Source organism: Nothobranchius furzeri, chromosome 15, assembly GCF_043380555.1.
Source record: "Nothobranchius furzeri strain GRZ-AD chromosome 15, NfurGRZ-RIMD1, whole genome shotgun sequence".
In the NCBI taxonomy this organism is placed as follows: domain Eukaryota; kingdom Metazoa; phylum Chordata; class Actinopteri; order Cyprinodontiformes; family Nothobranchiidae; genus Nothobranchius; species Nothobranchius furzeri.
This window is the reverse complement of record NC_091755.1, coordinates 53,687,387-53,706,242: the sequence shown is the minus strand read 5'-3', so window position 1 is coordinate 53,706,242 and position 18,856 is coordinate 53,687,387. Positions and strand designations below refer to the sequence as shown.

The window sequence follows — 18,856 nt, the reverse complement described above, 5'->3', positions numbered from 1 at the left end:
GTCCTGGGTTCGCTTCCCGGCCTGGGATCTTTCTGCATGGAGTTTGCATGTTCTCCCTGTGCATGCGTGGGTTCTCTCCGGGTACTCCAGCTTCCTCCCACAGTCCAAAAACATGACTGTTAGGTTAATTGGTCTGTCTAAATTGTCCTTAGGTGTGAGTGTGTGTGTGCATGATTGTTTGTCCTGTGTGTCTCTGTGTTGCCCTGCGATGGACTGGCTCTCTGTCCAGGGTGTACCCCGCCTATTTGCCTGTTGACTACTGGAGATAGGCACCAGCCCCCCCGCGACCCTACGTGGACAAAGTGGGTTCAAAAGATGGATGGATGGATTCAGCACTTTTTCTGTGCTTGTTTACAAGTGTGCAAATGTTGTTGATATTGTTTGCTGCGGTAAAGTAACTTTTTCAAGAGGGTGACTTAATAAAAACTGTCATCTATGACAATAATAAAAAACATGCATATTTCTGCTGAAGCTAAAGTTCAGCAATATAAGAATAAAACACAAAAAACGAATTATTTTAAAGCTAGCATCTTTGAACTAAAATTGTAATTAGTTCACTTTGATTCTAATCAAGCACACTCAATTACAGCTTAGTAAATGCTTTACAGTGTTTCTGATTTAGATGTAGATTTGTTAACCCAAATTCCTTTCAGATTTTCCCTGATGACAGTTTCTCCATCACCAAAGATGGACCAGTCCATAAATTAATGATCCTGAAATGTGAGGAAGAGCATTCTGGGAAATATCGTTTTGAAGCAGATGGTCGGAAAACAGAGGCGAGGTTCATCGTCAAAGGTACGGGCATTTTTTTAGTAAAAGAAAATATTTTGAATCTTGCAATAAATATAAAGAAAGAAAACTGTCTTTTATATAACACCTCTCAACACCAAAATCACGAGGCGCTTCCCCAGAAACATAAAATTTAAGTATAACTAATATTTGAAAATACATTTTTAACATATGTTTAAAATTTGAGAAAAATATATAAATTTGTGATAGAAAATAATAATGTAAGGAAGGGGATAGAGAAAATGAATAGGAAAAAGGGAAATCAGTGGATCGCTGGGAAAGGTGGAATAAAGACCAGAATAAGGACAGCGGGGTGACGAAGGTCACACAAAAGCTTGAACAGGTCAGTTTTCAGCTGCTTTTTAAAGGAGACCACCGAGTCCACTTATCTCAGGTTCAGGGGGCCACAGCAGCAAATTATCTGTCGTTTTCAGTGTATTGAATTTCTGATTTAAGCAGCAGACCATCCCTTTAATATTACTGAACTGACTCTCACTTGGTTTTAGATCCACCCAGGTTTGACCCTGAAGACCTCAACATTTTCATCAAGCCTCTGGCAGTCAAAGTGGGACACCACGCCATTTTCAAACTTCAGTTTGTTGGCTACAAACCAATAAAAATTCAGTGGTACAGAGATGGAGAAGAGCTCCAAGAAGACAACAACATAAAGATTGAGAAATCTGCCGGTCATAGCCGCCTGCTCCTGATCAGATGTCAGAGGAGAGACACAGGAGAGATAAAGATAAAACTAAAGAATGATCATGGATTTGCTGAGGCAATCTCACAGCTTATTGTGCTTGGTGAGTGACTAATGGTGGTCGAAATTGTAAAAATCTGTATTTAAATAGAATATAAGTTATGACAACAGCCATATGACAGCAACAGATGATTTTTGTTTGATCATCTTGCCTCTGTTGAAGCAGACAGGATGCTTTCAAACACATGTATAAAGAATATATATATATATATATATATATATATATATATATATATATATATATATATATATATATATATATAAAGCTTTAGTTTACAACAATAACATGCCTAATGTTTGATTCTCTCTCATAATTTTAATTAAAAGTTTTACTTTGAGAGCACATTTTCCTGAACGATTAAAATGCGATTAATTGAGATTAATTAATTACAAAGGCTGAAATTAATTAGATTAAAAAATTTTATCACGTCCCGGCCCTAATATATATATATATATATATATACATTCTTTATCTGTTTGTTTCAGACAAGCCATCTGCCCCTCTGGGTCCTGCAGAAGTCATGGAGAGCTCAGCTACATGTATTGAACTGAAGTGGCGACCTCCAAAAGATGATGGTGGATCACCTGTGATAAGCTACATACTAGAGCGTCAACAAGTGGGTCGAAACACCTGGAAAAAAATAGGAGAAATACCAGGTGTGCCCAGCTACCGTGACACAGATGTGGACCGTGGACGGAAATACTGCTACCGCATCCGAGCAGTGACGTCAGAGGGAACAAGTGATGAGATGGAGACGGATGACATGCAAGCTGGCAAGTTTGGTAAGTCAAAGAGAAAAGGCATGTATGGGCCAACAGCAAGAGGAAATGTTTGTGAATAAAAAAGCTTCCATAAGCATTTATTAGGTTTAAAGGTGCAGTATGTAAGAATAAAGTGAGAATTTTACAGTGAGAAAAGTCATTTTGTAAGGACGGTTATACTGAAACATACTTCATATCCAGCTGGCTGTGGGGATTGTCAGTTTTTCTCCATCCAAAACAAAGGAAGGGGGGATGTAACTACTGTTTACCACCAGTGAGTGTGGGGTTGCCGCTTGATGACGACCGGCAAAACAGCTCCAGAGTTATTAAAGTGGCTACAGTTACTAAATTGTACCACAAGATGTTACAACACAGCATCTCCAGCCGCAGGCTTCTTAAGACCTGCTGCAATACAGAGCCACAGCCATCAGCCATCATTGTGTTACTATTATTTCATTGTTATCAAATGTTACTTGAAACAATGAGTTGCAACAAGATTTAATTTCCCTCTGGGGCTGATAAAGTTTTAATTGTATTTGAAATTTCATTGATCCAGAAGTTTCTGTTGGGATGAGAAGTGAAAAATTGCTGATAGTTAACCAAACAAATGATGAACACTCTTCTAACTATCTCAACCTTTTTACTTCAACCCACTGGTTACAGTGGGTTGCCGGGGTCAGTCGTTGTGTACTTGGGCAGGACACTTCATCCTCCTTGCCAGCTGGTGGTGGTCAGAGGGACTGATGGCACCTGTGCTCGGTAGCCTTGTTTCTCAGTGCGCCCCAGGGTAGCAGGGGCTACATGGTAGCTCATCACCACCACTGTGTGAATGGCTGCCTGCAGTGTAAAGCACGCTAATAACCCAACAGTAACAAAAATAAAAAGGCTAAATCTAATAATTAAAAGCCAGCCTATATGTTATTTACATAAGGAGATTACAATTTCAGATAATATAATGCCAACAGCTGATAAATCACACACTTAGCTGTACTTTTCACAAGAAGACTATAAAAACATGCTAAGTTTCCATAGTTGAAAGTAATTTTATTCTCCATTTAATGATAGCACAAATTTCAACAGAAAACACCACAATAACAGATATTTAAACTTCATTGTTTACCAATGTTTTGGCATCCCACAGCTTTTCCAGGTCCTCCAGCACCTCCCAAGGTGGTCGGTTCTCTCAGTGACTGCATAACCCTTTCATGGGCTCCACCAACTAAAACAGGAGGTTCTCGCATCCTGGGCTACATTTTGGAGAAACGTAAAAAGGGCAGCAATCTCTGGACTGTTGCAAATGCATCTGATGAGTTAGTAACAGGTTTGTATGGTATTTGGTTTTGTCTGAAATAGGGATGTGCATAGTTAACCGGTTAACCAGTTGATTGCTGTTAATTTAGTAACTGGGTAAAATAGTTTTGCCTGGTTGACTGCTTCAAGTCCTTCTGCTGCGCTAGATTGTACTGTTGCTATCAAACATGTTTACTGGACAAGCACAGAAGAAGAAATTAGCTCGTCACACGACCAAACAAATGTGCTCAAACAGGAAGCGGTTGGCAAAGAGCACAGCGTGGGAGCAGTTTATTCTTAGTTATTTCATTCTTGGAACACAATAAGCCCCACATCAAAGCACTGAGCCTGGCAGAGCTTGGCACAGCAAACCGAGATCAGCAACAGATCAGTCTGCCACGACGCTGCTGCTTGCGTCTGACTCTTGTCTAGTAAAATAAAGAAATGCCAGTGTAATTATTCGGTTCAATGTAAGGAAACGTAAGTGTTTTTTTAAACAGTGGCCTCCAGAATGCACCTTTAAGTATGAAGAACGTGCATGCCTGTTCTGAAGATGACGTCTCAAATGCATCATTATAATAAAGCTTCCATCTTTCAAATTGCTTCTAGAGAAGAGATGTGCAGTGAGGGATGTTGTGGAGGGTATAGAGTACGAGTTCAGAGTTTGCGCCATCAACCTCTCAGGAGCGGGGGAATTCAGCAACCCTTCAGAATTTGTTTTTGCACGAGATCCTAAAAGTAAGAATTCCAACAGTTTTTCATTCTACAAACAAACTGAGGATAACATCGTCATCATAGTCTCTTGTTCTGTTTGTGTGGGATGCACCTGTTTTATCTCTTTCATAACCGTGGCACTCCAGAACCTCCTGGTAAAGTGATGGGCCTGAAGGTAACAGAAACATCGCACACCAACATGATTCTGACTTGGACTAAACCTGAGGAGAAACCAGGCGAGCAGGATGAGGCGAAAGGATACTTTGTTGAGATTCGACAGGCAGATTGCCTTGAATGGTCTCGCTGTAACAGCAGCCCCGTCATCATGACATCATTTAATGTGAAAGGCCTTAAATCGATGGGCATGTACTGGGTGAGAGTCATTGCTATGAATGATGGAGGAGAGAGTGCACCAGAGGAGCTACCCAGATATGTCCTTGCGGTGCCTTTACCTGGTATGTTAATACTTTGAAGTGAATAAGATCTTGTAGAAAAGTTATTAAAATGTATTCTCTTACCTGTTGATGGTAGCTCTTTTAAACACCTCAGATTGGAGAAACAGACTAACTTGACTGGATTGATGAACTAGTGTCTTATCATGGTGGCACCTATTTGCAAGTAGAAATCTGCCATCATAAATGGTTATTCTAAAGTATACAGTCATTTACATTGATTTCTCTGGGAATGTGCAGCTCTATTGCACTGTATTGAGATTTTCCGGCTCAAGACCATCGTCTCGGACTTGGAGGATCTGATTCGCATCTCGATCTTTAGGCCTGGCTCCAGAAGGGGCCCCCGGTGGCCCACATCTGGATGAGAGAAGACTGTTTCCAATTTTTGTAATCATCATAAGGGGCTGCACTTTGTCTGATCCTTCACCTAGGACCAGTTTGCCATGGGGGACCCTACCAGGGGCACAAAGCTTTGGACAGTTTAGCTCCTAGGATTTATAATTTAGCTCCTCAAACCCTCCACCATGATGGAGGGTTTTTTCCTACCTCAATCTCTTTCATAGAGTGTATTTCTGCCAGTAATGTATACAAAATGACAGTTGTGTAAAAACAATTTCTGCATGAACTACTTTGGTTGCTTTGAGATTAGAGTTGTTACAAGATTACAAAACTAATTTGAAAGTTAGTCCCACTAAGATTAGCTACTATTTCATCAATTCAACCAGAATTATAATCTGTTTCTCTATACCAATGTCATTCAAAAGCTTGTATATAACAGGTAAAATACTAATTCTTCATAACATTTTCACAGACTACCAACACATCTAAATCATCACTTAAATGTTTAGCATTTGCTTTGTTTGATTTAGTGAGGCCAAGGTTCACAAACACCAAGATGAAGAGTTTCATGGTGGTGAGGGCGGGGAACTCCGTCAGGGTCACTGTCAACTTTGAGGTGAGATTTATATCTACGTTGTGGATTGCAGACAAAATTATTTCAAGCTGTAAATGTGTGCTTGATTTGTAGGCCTCTCCAAGACCAGAGACTACCTGGTTAAAGGACAACGTTCCCGTGACAAAGCGTGCTACAGTCAGTAACTCTGACGGCTCATCGCAGCTGCTGATTCCTAGCTCTGAGCGTTCTGATTCAGGCATCTATTCAGTTTTGTTGAAAAATTTTGCCGGGCAGGAAACATTCAGCACAGAAGTCAGGGTTACAGGTAAAACTAAAATATATTTGCTCTTCTGCAAAGGTTTGGGTGTCTTTAAATTGATATGATAGGAGTGATTCTGTGTTTCCAGATGATCCAAAGCCTCCTGGCCCAGTGGAGCTGGAGGAAAACGTTCCCGGTACTGTAACTGTGATCTGGACACCTTCTCCTGATGAGAAGCTGGACGACCATCTTCACTACACAGTGTTGAAATTGGACTCTAATAAACACACATGGACCACAGTGGCTGATAGACTCTTTAACAACAAGTTCACAGTTTGCAATATTCTACAAGGGAGGGAGTATCACTTCAGGGTGTATGCCAAAAATGACATGGGCACATCAGCACCTTCAGAGTCACCAACCTGGGGCAAGGAGAAGAAGAAAAGTGAGTTTTTATTTCTTTAATTATATTAAACAAGCCTGTTTGGCAAGATTATAACAATATCACTGTGTCATCTCTCACAGATAAAATGATGGTTACTGAAGCTACGTGTAAGGCGTGCGACTTACGTTGCGCTCCTACATTTATTGTTCCTCTGAAGCTTCAGACTGCAACTGTAGGTTATGAATGTCATATGAGCTGTGCTGTGAAGGGAAACCCAGTGCCTCGTGTCACCTGGTACCGAAACCACGTCAGTCTGAACACTGACACCAACTATTACATCTCCAACACCTGCGGAGTTTGCTCCTTGCTGATCCTTCGAGTTGGTCCCAAAGACACGGGGGAGTACTCTGTGGTTGCTGAGAACAGTTTAGGACGAGCAGAATGCACCACAGTGATCAGTGTCAGAGGTGAGAGGGTAACCAACTGCAACTTAGTGGAACATTAGAGAAAATTAGACTGATTTATATTTTATTCTTTTCCCCACAGAATGAAGAAACCAATGTTGTCTCTTTTTATGGGTGATGAGAGGATCTTACTTATTCACAATCATGCAGATGATGTAATTTTTTAGTTGGGCATTTGTGAAAACAAAAGTAAAAGTACCAATATTTAAAAAATCACATTCCTGTTTCCTGTTGAATGTTTTAGTCCTGTCTGAGTTGAGTTGAGAGTTGGTGGAAATAGAAGTCTCTTTTACGAAACAATGTTGCCAATTTGCCACAACGCTGAGCCAGCATCAGGGAGCTTTTGGTTGTTTATACGTGGTCAAACTGTGGCGGTAATGTGTCTCAATCGTGTCCTTTTTACAAAAAGTTACACAATGGCGGTGTAAAGGAGCTATGGGGGTGGTTGCTGCGCTGCCGCAGACTTCTGTTTATCTAGGACATAACTGGCTTTTCTTTCCATCAAAACCGCGCTCATGAGCCGCTCCTAAAGGTGTCTGTCCTCCACAGTCCCTGTGCAGTCTCTGGTGATCAGACCTCCAGCTTTAACAGAGAAGCTCTGGGAGCGCAGCATCACTCCAGTTTATCTAATTACAAAAGCTAAACCTTTTACTTTCATTTTCAATTTAGTCTCCAGCAGGAGCTTGACAGTAACTCCCCACGTGATCATGACACCTCCCTCTGTTGTGCCAAGGCATAAAATGCATTCACAAGTCCGATGTTGCGATAATATTACACACACATGCTGCTAAATTCCGCAATGCCATGTCACTATGGTGCGTTTATAAGACACACTGTAGCAGCAGTATGACGCTGATTTGCCAGCATGGTGTGTCTTCTAGAAACATCTATAGAAACAATGAAATTTTTAGAAATCTTTGCTTTATAGGTCGGTCTAGCCACACTCCATTGTTGCCTCAGCAAGCCAGAAAACTCTTCTGCCTTGCCAACCACAGCTCACTGTCAGTTTGGTGGGCCAGTCATGGCACTTTATCGGTTTGGCAGCCAGGGTGTTACTGCGACTGAGCAAAAAAACAAAGATGGTAACAACTTGTCTGAAACGGCTCTAGCATCAACTCTAGACTACTTTGGCTTTTTTTTTTTTGAGTCAAGAGGCTGTATTTGAGTCTCCATCAATAGTGTATGGACTGCCCCATTGACTGACAACTGTAACGCTGTTTATTGTCCAGTAGCATGCAGGCATACGAAAGACAACCATAGATTCCACACTACAACTGAACTCTGTGTATGGGTCATGGCCAGACTATAGATTCACATAAATAGGAAGGCTTGTCAGACTTTTGATTTGTCTTTCGTATTCCTCCTGAAATGTCTGTTTGGAGTATTTTAAGGGAGATTAAATGCCAAAAGAAGTTAACAGGCATTTTATAGCTAATTTATCATTTATTGACATCCTTATAGAAATGTGAATGTAATCTGACTGTATTACAAAATAACCAAAAGGAGTAATAACATGGAGGTTCTGGTTTGATTCTTGACTCACGTTGTAGCGTGGAGAAAAAAGTCCTATGAAACAAATTTCTCAGCTGTTCAGTGGTCCGTCCATTATTTTCCGATATATATATATATATATATATATATATATATATATATATATATATATATATATATATATATATATATATAAGAGAGAGAGAGAGAGATAGATAGATGGATGATAGGTAATAATTAGATTAAATTGCATTGCACAATTAATAAATAAATTAAAGCAATACCATTAGCACCGTTCACTTGCTTTGCCTTTATTGTCACTGCATATACAGTGGGGCAAAAAAAGTATTTAGTCAGCCACCGATTGTGCAAGTTCTCCCACTTAAAATGATGACAGAGGTCAGTAATTTTCATCATAGGTACACTTCAACTGTGAGAGACAGTCAATAACAAAAATTCAACTCAATACTTTGTAACATAACCTTTGTTGGCAATAACAGAGGTCAAACGATTACTATAGGTCTTTGCCAGGTTTGCACACACAGTAGCTGGTATTTTGGCCCATTCCTCCATGCAGATCTTGTCGAGATCAGTGATGTTTTGGGGATGTCGCCGAGCAACACAGACTTTCAACTCCCTCCACAGATTTTCTGTGGGGTTGAGGTCTGGATACTGGCTAGGCCACTCCAGGACTTTCAAATGCTTCTTACGGAGCCACTTCTTTGTTGCCCGGGCGGCGTGTTTGGGATCATTGTCGTGTTGGAAGACCCAGCCACGTTTCATCTTGAAAGCTCTCACTGATGGAAGGAGGTTTTGGCTCAGAATCTCACGATACATGGCCCCATTCATTCTATCATTAACACGGATCAGTCGTCCTGTCCCCTTAGCTGAAAAACAGCCCCAAAGCATGATGTTCCCACCCCCATGCTTCACAGTAGGTACGGTGTTCTTGGGATTCAACTCAGTATTCTTCCTCCAAACACGACGAGTTGAGTTTATACCAAAAAGTTCTATTTTGGTTTCATCTGACCACATGACATTCTCCCAATCCTCTGCTGTATCATCCATGTGCTCTCTGGCAAACTTCAGACGCGCCTAGACATGCACTGGCTTCAGCAGCAGAACACGTCTGGCACTGCAGGATTTGATTCCCTGCCGTTGTAGTGTGTTACTGATGGTGACCTTTGTTACTGTGGTCCCAGCTCTCTGCAGGTCATTCACCAGGTCCCCCCGCGATGAGATCTTGCGTGGAGCCCCAGATTGAGGGAGATTATCAGTGGTCTTGTATGTCTTCCATTTTCTGATAATTGCTCCCACAGTTGATTTTTTTCACACCAAGCTGCTTGCCTATTGTAGATTCACTCTTCACAGTCTGGTGCAAGTCTACAATTCTTTTCCTGGTGTCCTTCGAAAGCTCTTTGGTCTTGGCCATAGTGGAGTTTGGAGTCTGACTGTTAGAGGCTGTGGACAGGTGTCTTTTATACAGATAACGAGTTCAAACAGGTGCCATTAATACAGGTAACGAGTGGAGGACAGAAAAGCTTCTTAAAGAAGATGTTACAGGTCTGTGAGAGCCAGAGATTTTCCTTTAAAGTGTCCAAATACTTATTTTCCACCCTGATTTACAAATAAATTCTTAAAAAATCCTGACATGTGAATTCATGGATTTTTTTTCACATTCTGTCTCTCACTGTTGAAGTGTACCTATAATGTAAATTACTGACCTCTGTCATCATTTTAAGTGGGAGAACTTGCACAATCAGTGGCTGACTAAATACTTTTTTGCCCCACTGTTGTAAACAACAGCCAAATGGTGCGTTTGTTTGACATCTAAAAGTAGAAAATAAAAAAGTCAAATTAAATAAAATGTAAAAAATAATTATAAACCAACAACATGTATTTGTGTTCCACTCATTCAAGGTGCGGAAACCTTTAGCACTTCAACAACAGATATTCTTTAGTTTGTTTATTGTACTGATGGCACTCAGGCACCAGCCGTGGTCAGAAATAGCGCTGCACACTGACGCGCGCTAAGCGGTGCACATGGCTGCGTGAGCTGCGTCATGGTAGGAAAGGATGTGCGGCGAGGAGGGGTGTGTGAGAAGGTGTCAGCCAGGCCTCACGCCCCCTTTTTCCTACTGATTGAACTAAAACTCATCTTCTGTTCACACCTCCTCCTCCTCACAACCCTCTCTGTTTATTCTGATCCGGGCGCAGCGTCCTGATTCCGGTGTGCGCGCTTCCCACCCGTCTGGAGCAAACCACCGCTCTGACAGCGGCTCGGGCTGTTTGACCGACGGATATATCACCTCGGAGCCCGAGTAGAACATCGTGTCCTCGGCAGGAGAGAAAAAATGACAGCCAAGCACCGGAAAGGAAAAAGCAACCAGAAGCAGGAGGAGAACTTCTTTCAAAGTGAAACTGCAAACGCAGAAGTTCGTCCTGGAGGGAGAAACTACTCTCATCTGCTGCTTGTAGTTCTGATTGCTGTGCTTGGAGGCGTTACGGGCGCGTGGTTCTGTTTTCAGCAGCATCAAACTTTAACCTACTTAACAGAAAACCTCACGGGTCTTCAGGTGAAAATAGCAAAGCTGCAGTCTTCTCACGAAGAAATGCGCTTCACTAATACTAAGGTAAGGGCTTGGGACCAGCTCTCTATCGAACTGGAAGTAGCTTTTTTTTTTAGATTTATTATATCAAGACTTAATATAAACAAACCAACTCCATAAAGAAGGATAAAATCCCTCATAACACATGAAAGCTGTCAGTTACATGCCCAGAAAGCAAAGATCTGCAGTCCTCTCTCAGGTTTCAGCTCCACTAAATGCTGCTATTTCTAAAACTCACACAACTGCTGTTTGTACCGCACCAGCAGACTCACTGAGTGCCATTACATCTTTTGAGTATTATTATTTGTGATGAAGAACTGATCAGGCACAAATGCAGAGAGACATGGTAAAGATACAAAAATAATCACAAACAAGTCAGTAAAGTGCCAGAGCTAAATTTAGTCCGTCATTTTGACACCAAACACCAGTGCAGAGGCCGTCCGGGCCATCTGAAGGGTAGAGCACTAGGTTAGCTTGGGTTTTAGAAACCATCGTATTGTAAAAGTTTATGATGCATTTTCATATGTGAAGTGATCTTTTTGCCTCAGGCTGTGTTCATGTTCACAACATTTCAGTCAGGTCTGCCTAGTTCCACAAAAACAGTTCAGTCTGCAGGGGTAAAGGATGTCTGCAAGTTTCAAGATGCTTCTGGAATGATCAGAAAACGTCCTGCTTAACACGACCAGAGACCGAGGAGTGGCTCCAGATGAACATCAGAAAAAAGTTCCATCACCTGTCACTTTATGCGTTCACATTTTTGTTTTGCCACTTGCAGCATGTAAATCAGAACTAATTTAATAAAGTACACCTATTTTCAGAGCTGGGCTTATTCAGAAAATGACTTTATGTTCAACTTTTATAATTTATAGTACACTGCCCAGCCCCCCCCCCCCCCCCCCCCCCCCCCACACACACACACACACACACACACACCCCTCAAAATGTTGCTAATGGAATTGAATTGAGCAACCAGGAGCCTCCAATTGGATAATTGCTGCATGGGCAGTTATCCTTAAGCTGGTAACAAGTTATTTAACCTCAACTGGTGCAATGAGTAGCTTCTCATTTCCTAAACAGCCATGTGGAAAGACACATCTGGTGTTCGTGGAAAATATGCTAGTCTGTGTGAGAAGGGTTAGATCACAGTTAGCTAGCAGTTAGCTTCTACTAGCCGAGGTATTCTCTTCTGTTTGCTGGATACTAAACCAACAACAGCCTTCCCCGTCTTGGATGAAGACCATGCTAAGTGACAGTGTGATGTAGATCTTTTAAAATCCTAGAGTTTCACTATTTTATATCAGAAGCTAATGCAGGAGAGAGGTGTAGGAGACTGTTCATGTTCAGCCCGCATGAAAACCACAGTGACCGATTATAATCAGAAATAAGATTTTAAAAATGTCTTTTCAGTTTCCCACAACTGTCTAACACATTATTAAAAACTGGTCTGAGTCCTGATGGACCCTGTTCCAGAGTGATTGGTGAGGAGAGAAGGGAGGAAGATGAAGTGATGCACCCATCATGCCTAGTGCCTACTGTACAAGCCTGTGGGGGCAGTGCCATGACCTGGGGTTGCTGCAGGTGGTCAGGTCTAGGTTCAGCAACAGGATGTGATCCAAGAATGAGGTCAGCTGACTACCTGAATGTACTGAATGATCAGGATATTCCACCTTTCCTGATGGCACGAGCATACTCCAAGATGAAAATGACAGGATTAATCGGGCTCAGATAGTGAAAGAGTGGTTCAGGGAGCATGAGACATCATTTTTACACACAGATTGTCCACCACAGAGTGCAGACCTTAACTCCATTGAAGATCTTTGGGATGTGCTGGAGAGGTTTTGTGCCGCGGTCAGACTCCACCATCATCAATACAAGATCTTGGTGAAACATCAATGCAACACTGGATGGAAATAAATCTGGTGACATTGCAGAAGTTTATCGAAACAACGCCACAGAGAATATGTGCTGTGATTGAAGAAAAAGGCAGTCTAACAAAATGTTAGTGTGACCTTTTTATTTTGGTGTTGACTTTTTTTTTGGCTGGACAGTGTTGCGCTTGCAATTAAATGTATAAGATCGACTTCTCTTTTTCAAGGGAAACCTCAATATAAAAGGACAGTATTTAACATCAAAAACTAAAAAACATTACATTTACATCTAAATGCATTACATATATATATATATATATATATATATATATATATATATATATATATATATATATATATATATATATATATATATCTTCTGTTGGTGATATCTGTGATCAGTCATATTGACTTTTTTCCTCTCACAGCTTCACATTTCAGAGAGTGTGGAGACCCGTCTGAGTGCTCTTGAGGAGTCCTACACTCTGGCTAAGAAGCAAGTAGGCATGGCCCTGGCAACAGCCGAGCAGCTGAAGACCTCTGACCTCCCAGCTCAAGTGCTGTCCCTCCACACAGAAATGAAGGCTCGCCTGGCAGAGGTGCAGCAAGCCACCGTGTCTCTGGAGCAGCTGAACCAGTTCCAGAGTGCGCTGATGGGGAAGAACAAGGAGTTTGAGGATGTTAGGGGTCAGGTGGATGGTTTGGCTGCCCTGAGCACTGAGCTGTCCCTGAAGGTGGAGGACTTAACAGTGAACCTGGCAGAAGCAGAATTAAAGCTGGAAGAGAAGATCGGTGAGATCGCCGCACTGAGCGCCACGTTGCATGGACAGGCCACTGATATGCTGGGACTGAAGTCTCAGCTGGAGGCTCACCAGTCTCAGCTGGATGTCAGCGTTCTGGAGATGGCTGCTGTCAGGTAGATCTTGGAAAAAAAAATCTGCAGCTTTTGTGGAAGCAGAAAAATAGATTTCATCATTTAAATGATGAGTAGATGTTTTAATCAAACCCTGCTGGCTTGGCTTTGTTGTTTTAGACGAGTGTTAGTGAGCCTCAAAACCTCCTTACAAACCTGTGATCAGTTGATTTGTCTACATAAGCACCGTAAAGCAGGCCGTCCCAATGCCTGTGCTCTTGTTCATCTTCAACTGGTCAAAGAATCATTCAGACAGTAAATGTTATGAACGTCTACACCTCATCTCGATTTGACACTAATTGACAAAACTATCTACAACTGCTGATTTTACGTGAAGTGTTCGTATTTAAATTAACTGATGAAAACAGTAATGTATATATGTTTTCTTTGTAGGAAAAATTATTCTACTGTAAAGCACTCTTGTTATGGTATTTTAATTAAACCTTTCCTTCAAATTTAAAATGGTAACACAGTATTTTTATAGCTATTTGTTGATTAATGTTTACTAATACAGTTTTTTATTGCTGGTCATGGTATAAGGAGTTTGCTTCCTGTGTCCCAGTGTGTTTAATAGCGTTAAGGTGAGGTCTGGCTAAACTGTAAGTCAGGGAAGTGTCTGTTCTTGACCTGACTCATGGATGCACATGAAGGCTGTGCTGCTGTTCAATACTGATGTCTTTACCGAGCTCATTGGCCGAGTGGTAGAGTGTCCGCCCTGAGACTAGGAGATCAGTGTTCGATTCCTTGTTGGGTCGTATGAGGGACTTTGAAAAAATGGGACCCGATGCCTCCCTGCTTGATACTCAGCATTAAGGGGTTGGATTGGGGGGGTTTAACCACCAAATGGTTCCCGAGCGCAGCTGTGTGCAGCTCACGGCTCCCCCAGGAGATGGATCAAATGCGGAGAACAAATTTTGCACACACATCAGTGTGTGTGACATCTAATGGGACTTTAACCAACTCGACGCATTTTCCTGCTACGATTTTACACACTAGTGCAGAAAGACAATTAAGCAGGCAAAGCTATTAATTCAATTCAATTCAATTCAAGTTTATTTATATAGCGCCAAATCACGACAAGAGTCGTCTCAAGGCACTTCACATAATAAATATTCCAATTCAGGACAGTTCATTAGGCCAATCAGAAATAATGTTTCCTATATAAGAAACCCAGCAAATTGCATCAAGTCAGTGACTAGTGTCAGTGACTTTACAGCAATCCTCATACTAAGCAATTATATATTATAACTGATTAGGCTCTTAATGTCAGTTTAATAGTTATTTAATTCTATGAATTAATTGTATGAAATGAGGAACACCCTTTGAATTTTGTTGATAGTAGCAAAAATGTAGATTTTAATGTCAAAAAATTAATTTTATAGATTATTTTCATGTTCAATTTTCTATTTTTTTTTTCAAGTAAAAGCATTTTCTTCTACAGTAAAATACTGACTTCAGTACCATTTTTAACTGTGAAACCTAATGAAAACACCTTCTTACCGTGAAAGAAAAATGTTTTGCCCATACATTTTACGGTACCATCCTGGCAACCCCGGCTGACGGCGTTTTACCGTAAAATTAACGTTTTAGTATTTTTTTTACCATGCATTACCTGGGAAATACTTTCTATTGAGACCAATTTTTTTGAAAATAACAAAAAATCTTTTGAAAAAAGACATCCATGTTAAACCCCTGTATATGAAGAATCTTCTGTCTTTCAGGAAGTTTTTCGAGAATGAACGGCTGCAGCAGGCCGGTGAAGAGGAGCAGGTATGACAGAGTCTGCAGGAGGCGCATGCAGAATCTTACTTTGCCGGAAGAACACTGAAGGATGAAAACCTGAAACGACTATAAAATTACCCAGACTCAAACAACTGAATCACTTTCCCATTTATGTAGCAATAGCATAATTTACTGGTTAAGGAAAAAATCATTGTTCTGATATTCAGTGTACGAGGTCTTGTTACTGATTTTGTTCAGAGGGTTAAAACGAGATTTCTGTGTCATTATTGTGATGGATCTAGCAGAGTAGTGTGGGACGCCATGTATTCTTTTATGACACTCGTTCAATACAAATTCATGTTTTCTTTGTCAGCTAAATTATTTCTCATTAGCTTAGACATACGTATAACTTTATATGTTCACAATTATCTGTTCATTTTTTTCATGATGGATTTCTGCTTTCCATTGCCTTAGATGGTGGAAGAAACACAACCTCCTGCTGAGCCAAGGGAACAGATGGAGGAGGAAGAAGATGCTGTTGAAGAATTTAAAGTGAAAAGTTCAACTGAAGGTGAAGATGCAACTGGGAATAGTGAAACCGAGGAGGAGGTTGCACAGGAGGAGAAGGAGGTGGAGAAAGATGCAGCAACAGAGGAGGAGGAGGAGGAGGTGGAGGAGGAGGAAGATGCAGAAACAGATGAGGAGGAAGATGCAACAACAGAGGAGAAGGAGGAAGATGCTACAGCAGAAGAGGAGGAGGAAGATGCAGCAATAGAGGAGGAAGATGCAGCAACAGAGGAGAAAGATGCAGAAATGGAGGAAGGACATGCAACTCAAGACATTGGGATGAAAGACTCAACTGAAGAGGCCGATGCAACCGAGGAGGAAGTAAATGAGGATAAAGGTCCAGCAGCTCCAGATAAGGAAGACAGACTTGACAAGGAAGAGACAGTTACAGCAACTGAGGAGGAAGATGCAATTGGAGAAATTAAGGAGGACGATCCAGCTGAGGAGAAAGAGGCTGCTGCAATGACTAGAAAGGAGGAAGCAACTGTGTTATCTGAAGAACAAGAAGAAACCATTTTAACAGTCAAAGAGGAAAAGGCAACTTCAACAACTGGAATAGAAGAAGAAGCTGAGGAGAAATTCACTCTAGATGAGGAGGAAGAGGAAGTTGCTGCTGTCACAGGAACACATGAACGCTCTCCAGCTGAAGGAAGAGCACATGAAGAAGCAGAGGCAGATGATCAAAGAGACACAGCTGCACAAAGAGCATCTCCTGAGACAGAAAAGACTGGTCCTGAAGCAGTAAGAGACACGGATAAAGAAACTGTTGCATCAGAGCATGAGAGATTGAGCACAACCACAACTGAAGAAGAGTCAGAAAGTGTAGAAGAAGAAAACACGAACGAGCAGAAGGTACAGGAGTCAACAGTGGAGGAAAGCCAGACAGCAGCAGATGAGGAAACAGAGGAGGAGAATGGGAGACCAGAATACAATGTGGAATTACACGAAGAGGAAGAAGAGCAAAAAGAGGCAGAGGAAGAACATGATGCTTCACTTGAAAACAAATGAGAAAAATGTAAGATTTTTGTTTTGTGGAATGTGACTTTAGTGACGTTACCAAACGATGAATCTAAAACGGGGCTCCTCATGTTCTATTTTGTTTTGTTTGCAGAATCCACATGCAAAAAACCACAGATTCTCCATTCCCACTCTGGGAGTATCTATCACAAAGACTTAGGAGTTTCTCAGGAGAATGTCAATGTTTTCCAGGTGTTTTAGGTACTGAATTCATGACCCAGTCAGGATGAGGCGCTCTGTTGGGCTGATACATCACTCCGCCTGGTGACCTTCTCAGATTCCACCTCCCACCTCAAACGCCTTAATCCAGACAGGAACAGTCAATAAAATCACAAACTGAACTTAAAGCTATCATTTTGCATGACATGATTAAAGTATTTATTAGTTGTTTTTTTTGTATTTTTGATACAACCGGACCTCCATCTTGATGGGAAGACAATAGAAACGATTTAGTCTCAGCAGATTGCTCCGAAAAAACACAGAACTAGCAAAGGAGGGACATATTTAGTGAAATAAATACAATATTTGTTTTTAAAAATGTGACATGTTGCATATTTTTGAAATCCTTGTTTAATGCATGCTCTATGAAGGTTAGGTTATTAATTTATTTGTTGTGTTTAAACTAGTTTTAACTGCAGCCAAGCTGAATGCATGTGTGTATTTTCACATACAGCCACGGGTGAAGGACTCCTAATCATCATTAAGCTAATGACCGTGCAGATTTTATCTGCACAGGAAATCCTGTGTTGTGCTGCTAACTCTGGAGTTTTTGATGTCTTCATAACTGGAAAGTGAAGTTAGTTTACAAAACATCAGTGAGAACACCAGAGCAGTTCTAAAGTGTCCCAAAAAAGTTTTCAGGAGGAGAAAACAAATGTAGGTGAATCATATGTCTCTGTTCAGCAGCATATAGGCGAAACGGCGATCCTGTGATGGACTGAATCTGTTGTGTTCGATTTGCCTCGGAACTGGGAATGACATCACACCCAAGTTAACCACGTTCTGGTTGCCGTAGTCAGAATTCCAATATGGTGACCCCTCAAAAACTGATGTTTTGTTTGTTCTCAACGAACACAGACGACTTAAAAAATGCATATAATTCATCTTCAAATAAGGCAGAAGCTTTCAGTTGCAAGCGCTACAAGTAACATTTATTTTAAATGCACTCTTTGTGTGTGTCTTGTAAAACAAACACATTTCAACCACAACTAACTGTTGTGAACAAAGAGCTGCCATTTTGGATGTCAAGGTCGGAGTTCTGAAATCCTGAGTTTCCTACTGGCAGGTCCGACTTTGGGGTATGTTTCATAAGATTTTTCCTACCCGGAAGTCGGGATTTCTGAGTTCTGAGGACAAATCAAAGGTGATTTGTTTTGGTTGTACTCTCACAGTCCCTGTGCTGACCCCGTAACCTAAAATAATACCAGCTACATCTACCACACACTGAAACTTGTGACAAGAGAATCAATGTTGGTAGTTGTTGCACACGGGCATTCGACTAAATGTCTACTACCGAAGTTGGTATCAGTCTTTATGTTTGGTTATTAAAGCAAACTTTTTATTTTCCTTTTACATGTTTGATCTGATTTTTTTGGTCATCACTGTTTGATGAACACAAGCTGATGTCTCCTGTTCCTCCTGCAGGGATCTGATGGCTGATCATAGAGGTCCACTTACAGACCTGATGAAGATGTTTAAGTTGACATTTACATCATTTAGTAGAAACAAAGTGTTTTAACTTGATTTATAATCTCTCCATGTGATCAAAACACATAAAGCAGCTTTGACTCTTTTGAGTAAACGGTACTTTTTGCACCTCTGGCTTATCACGCTGATGTTTTGTGATTTTGATTCATCGTTTGTTTTTTGCATGAATGAGATTTATAAATATGAATCAGAGTT

The 18,856-nt window shown here is 41.0% G+C and overlaps 2 protein-coding genes across 2 annotated transcripts in view; both read left to right on the top strand.

The window, feature by feature from the left end:
* The window catches only part of LOC107391256 (immunoglobulin-like and fibronectin type III domain-containing protein 1), a 30,016-nt gene extending 23,055 nt beyond the window's left edge, over positions 1–6,961 (top strand). Inside the window, exons 16-26 of the mRNA XM_015968454.3 lie at positions 654–795; positions 1,296–1,589; positions 2,033–2,329; positions 3,450–3,629; positions 4,208–4,336; positions 4,459–4,767; positions 5,634–5,719; positions 5,792–5,984; positions 6,067–6,363; positions 6,444–6,770; positions 6,850–6,961. Of these exons, the coding sequence (XP_015823940.3) occupies positions 654–795; positions 1,296–1,589; positions 2,033–2,329; positions 3,450–3,629; positions 4,208–4,336; positions 4,459–4,767; positions 5,634–5,719; positions 5,792–5,984; positions 6,067–6,363; positions 6,444–6,770; positions 6,850–6,854 (2,259 nt within the window). The 3' untranslated portion in view covers positions 6,855–6,961. The remainder of the gene's footprint in view (positions 1–653; positions 796–1,295; positions 1,590–2,032; positions 2,330–3,449; positions 3,630–4,207; positions 4,337–4,458; positions 4,768–5,633; positions 5,720–5,791; positions 5,985–6,066; positions 6,364–6,443; positions 6,771–6,849) is intronic.
* A 3,345-nt stretch (positions 6,962–10,306) lies between these two features.
* Positions 10,307–18,769, top strand: zgc:66479 (high mobility group nucleosome-binding domain-containing protein 5). The gene is made up of 5 exons (XM_015968455.3): positions 10,307–10,891; positions 13,164–13,651; positions 15,370–15,418; positions 15,845–16,952; positions 17,049–18,769. Exons 1-4 carry the CDS (start codon positions 10,613–10,615, stop codon positions 16,943–16,945), a joined length of 1,917 nt encoding a protein of 638 aa, XP_015823941.3. The 5' UTR covers positions 10,307–10,612; the 3' UTR covers positions 16,946–16,952; positions 17,049–18,769.
* Positions 18,770–18,856: the final 87 nt, after the last annotated feature.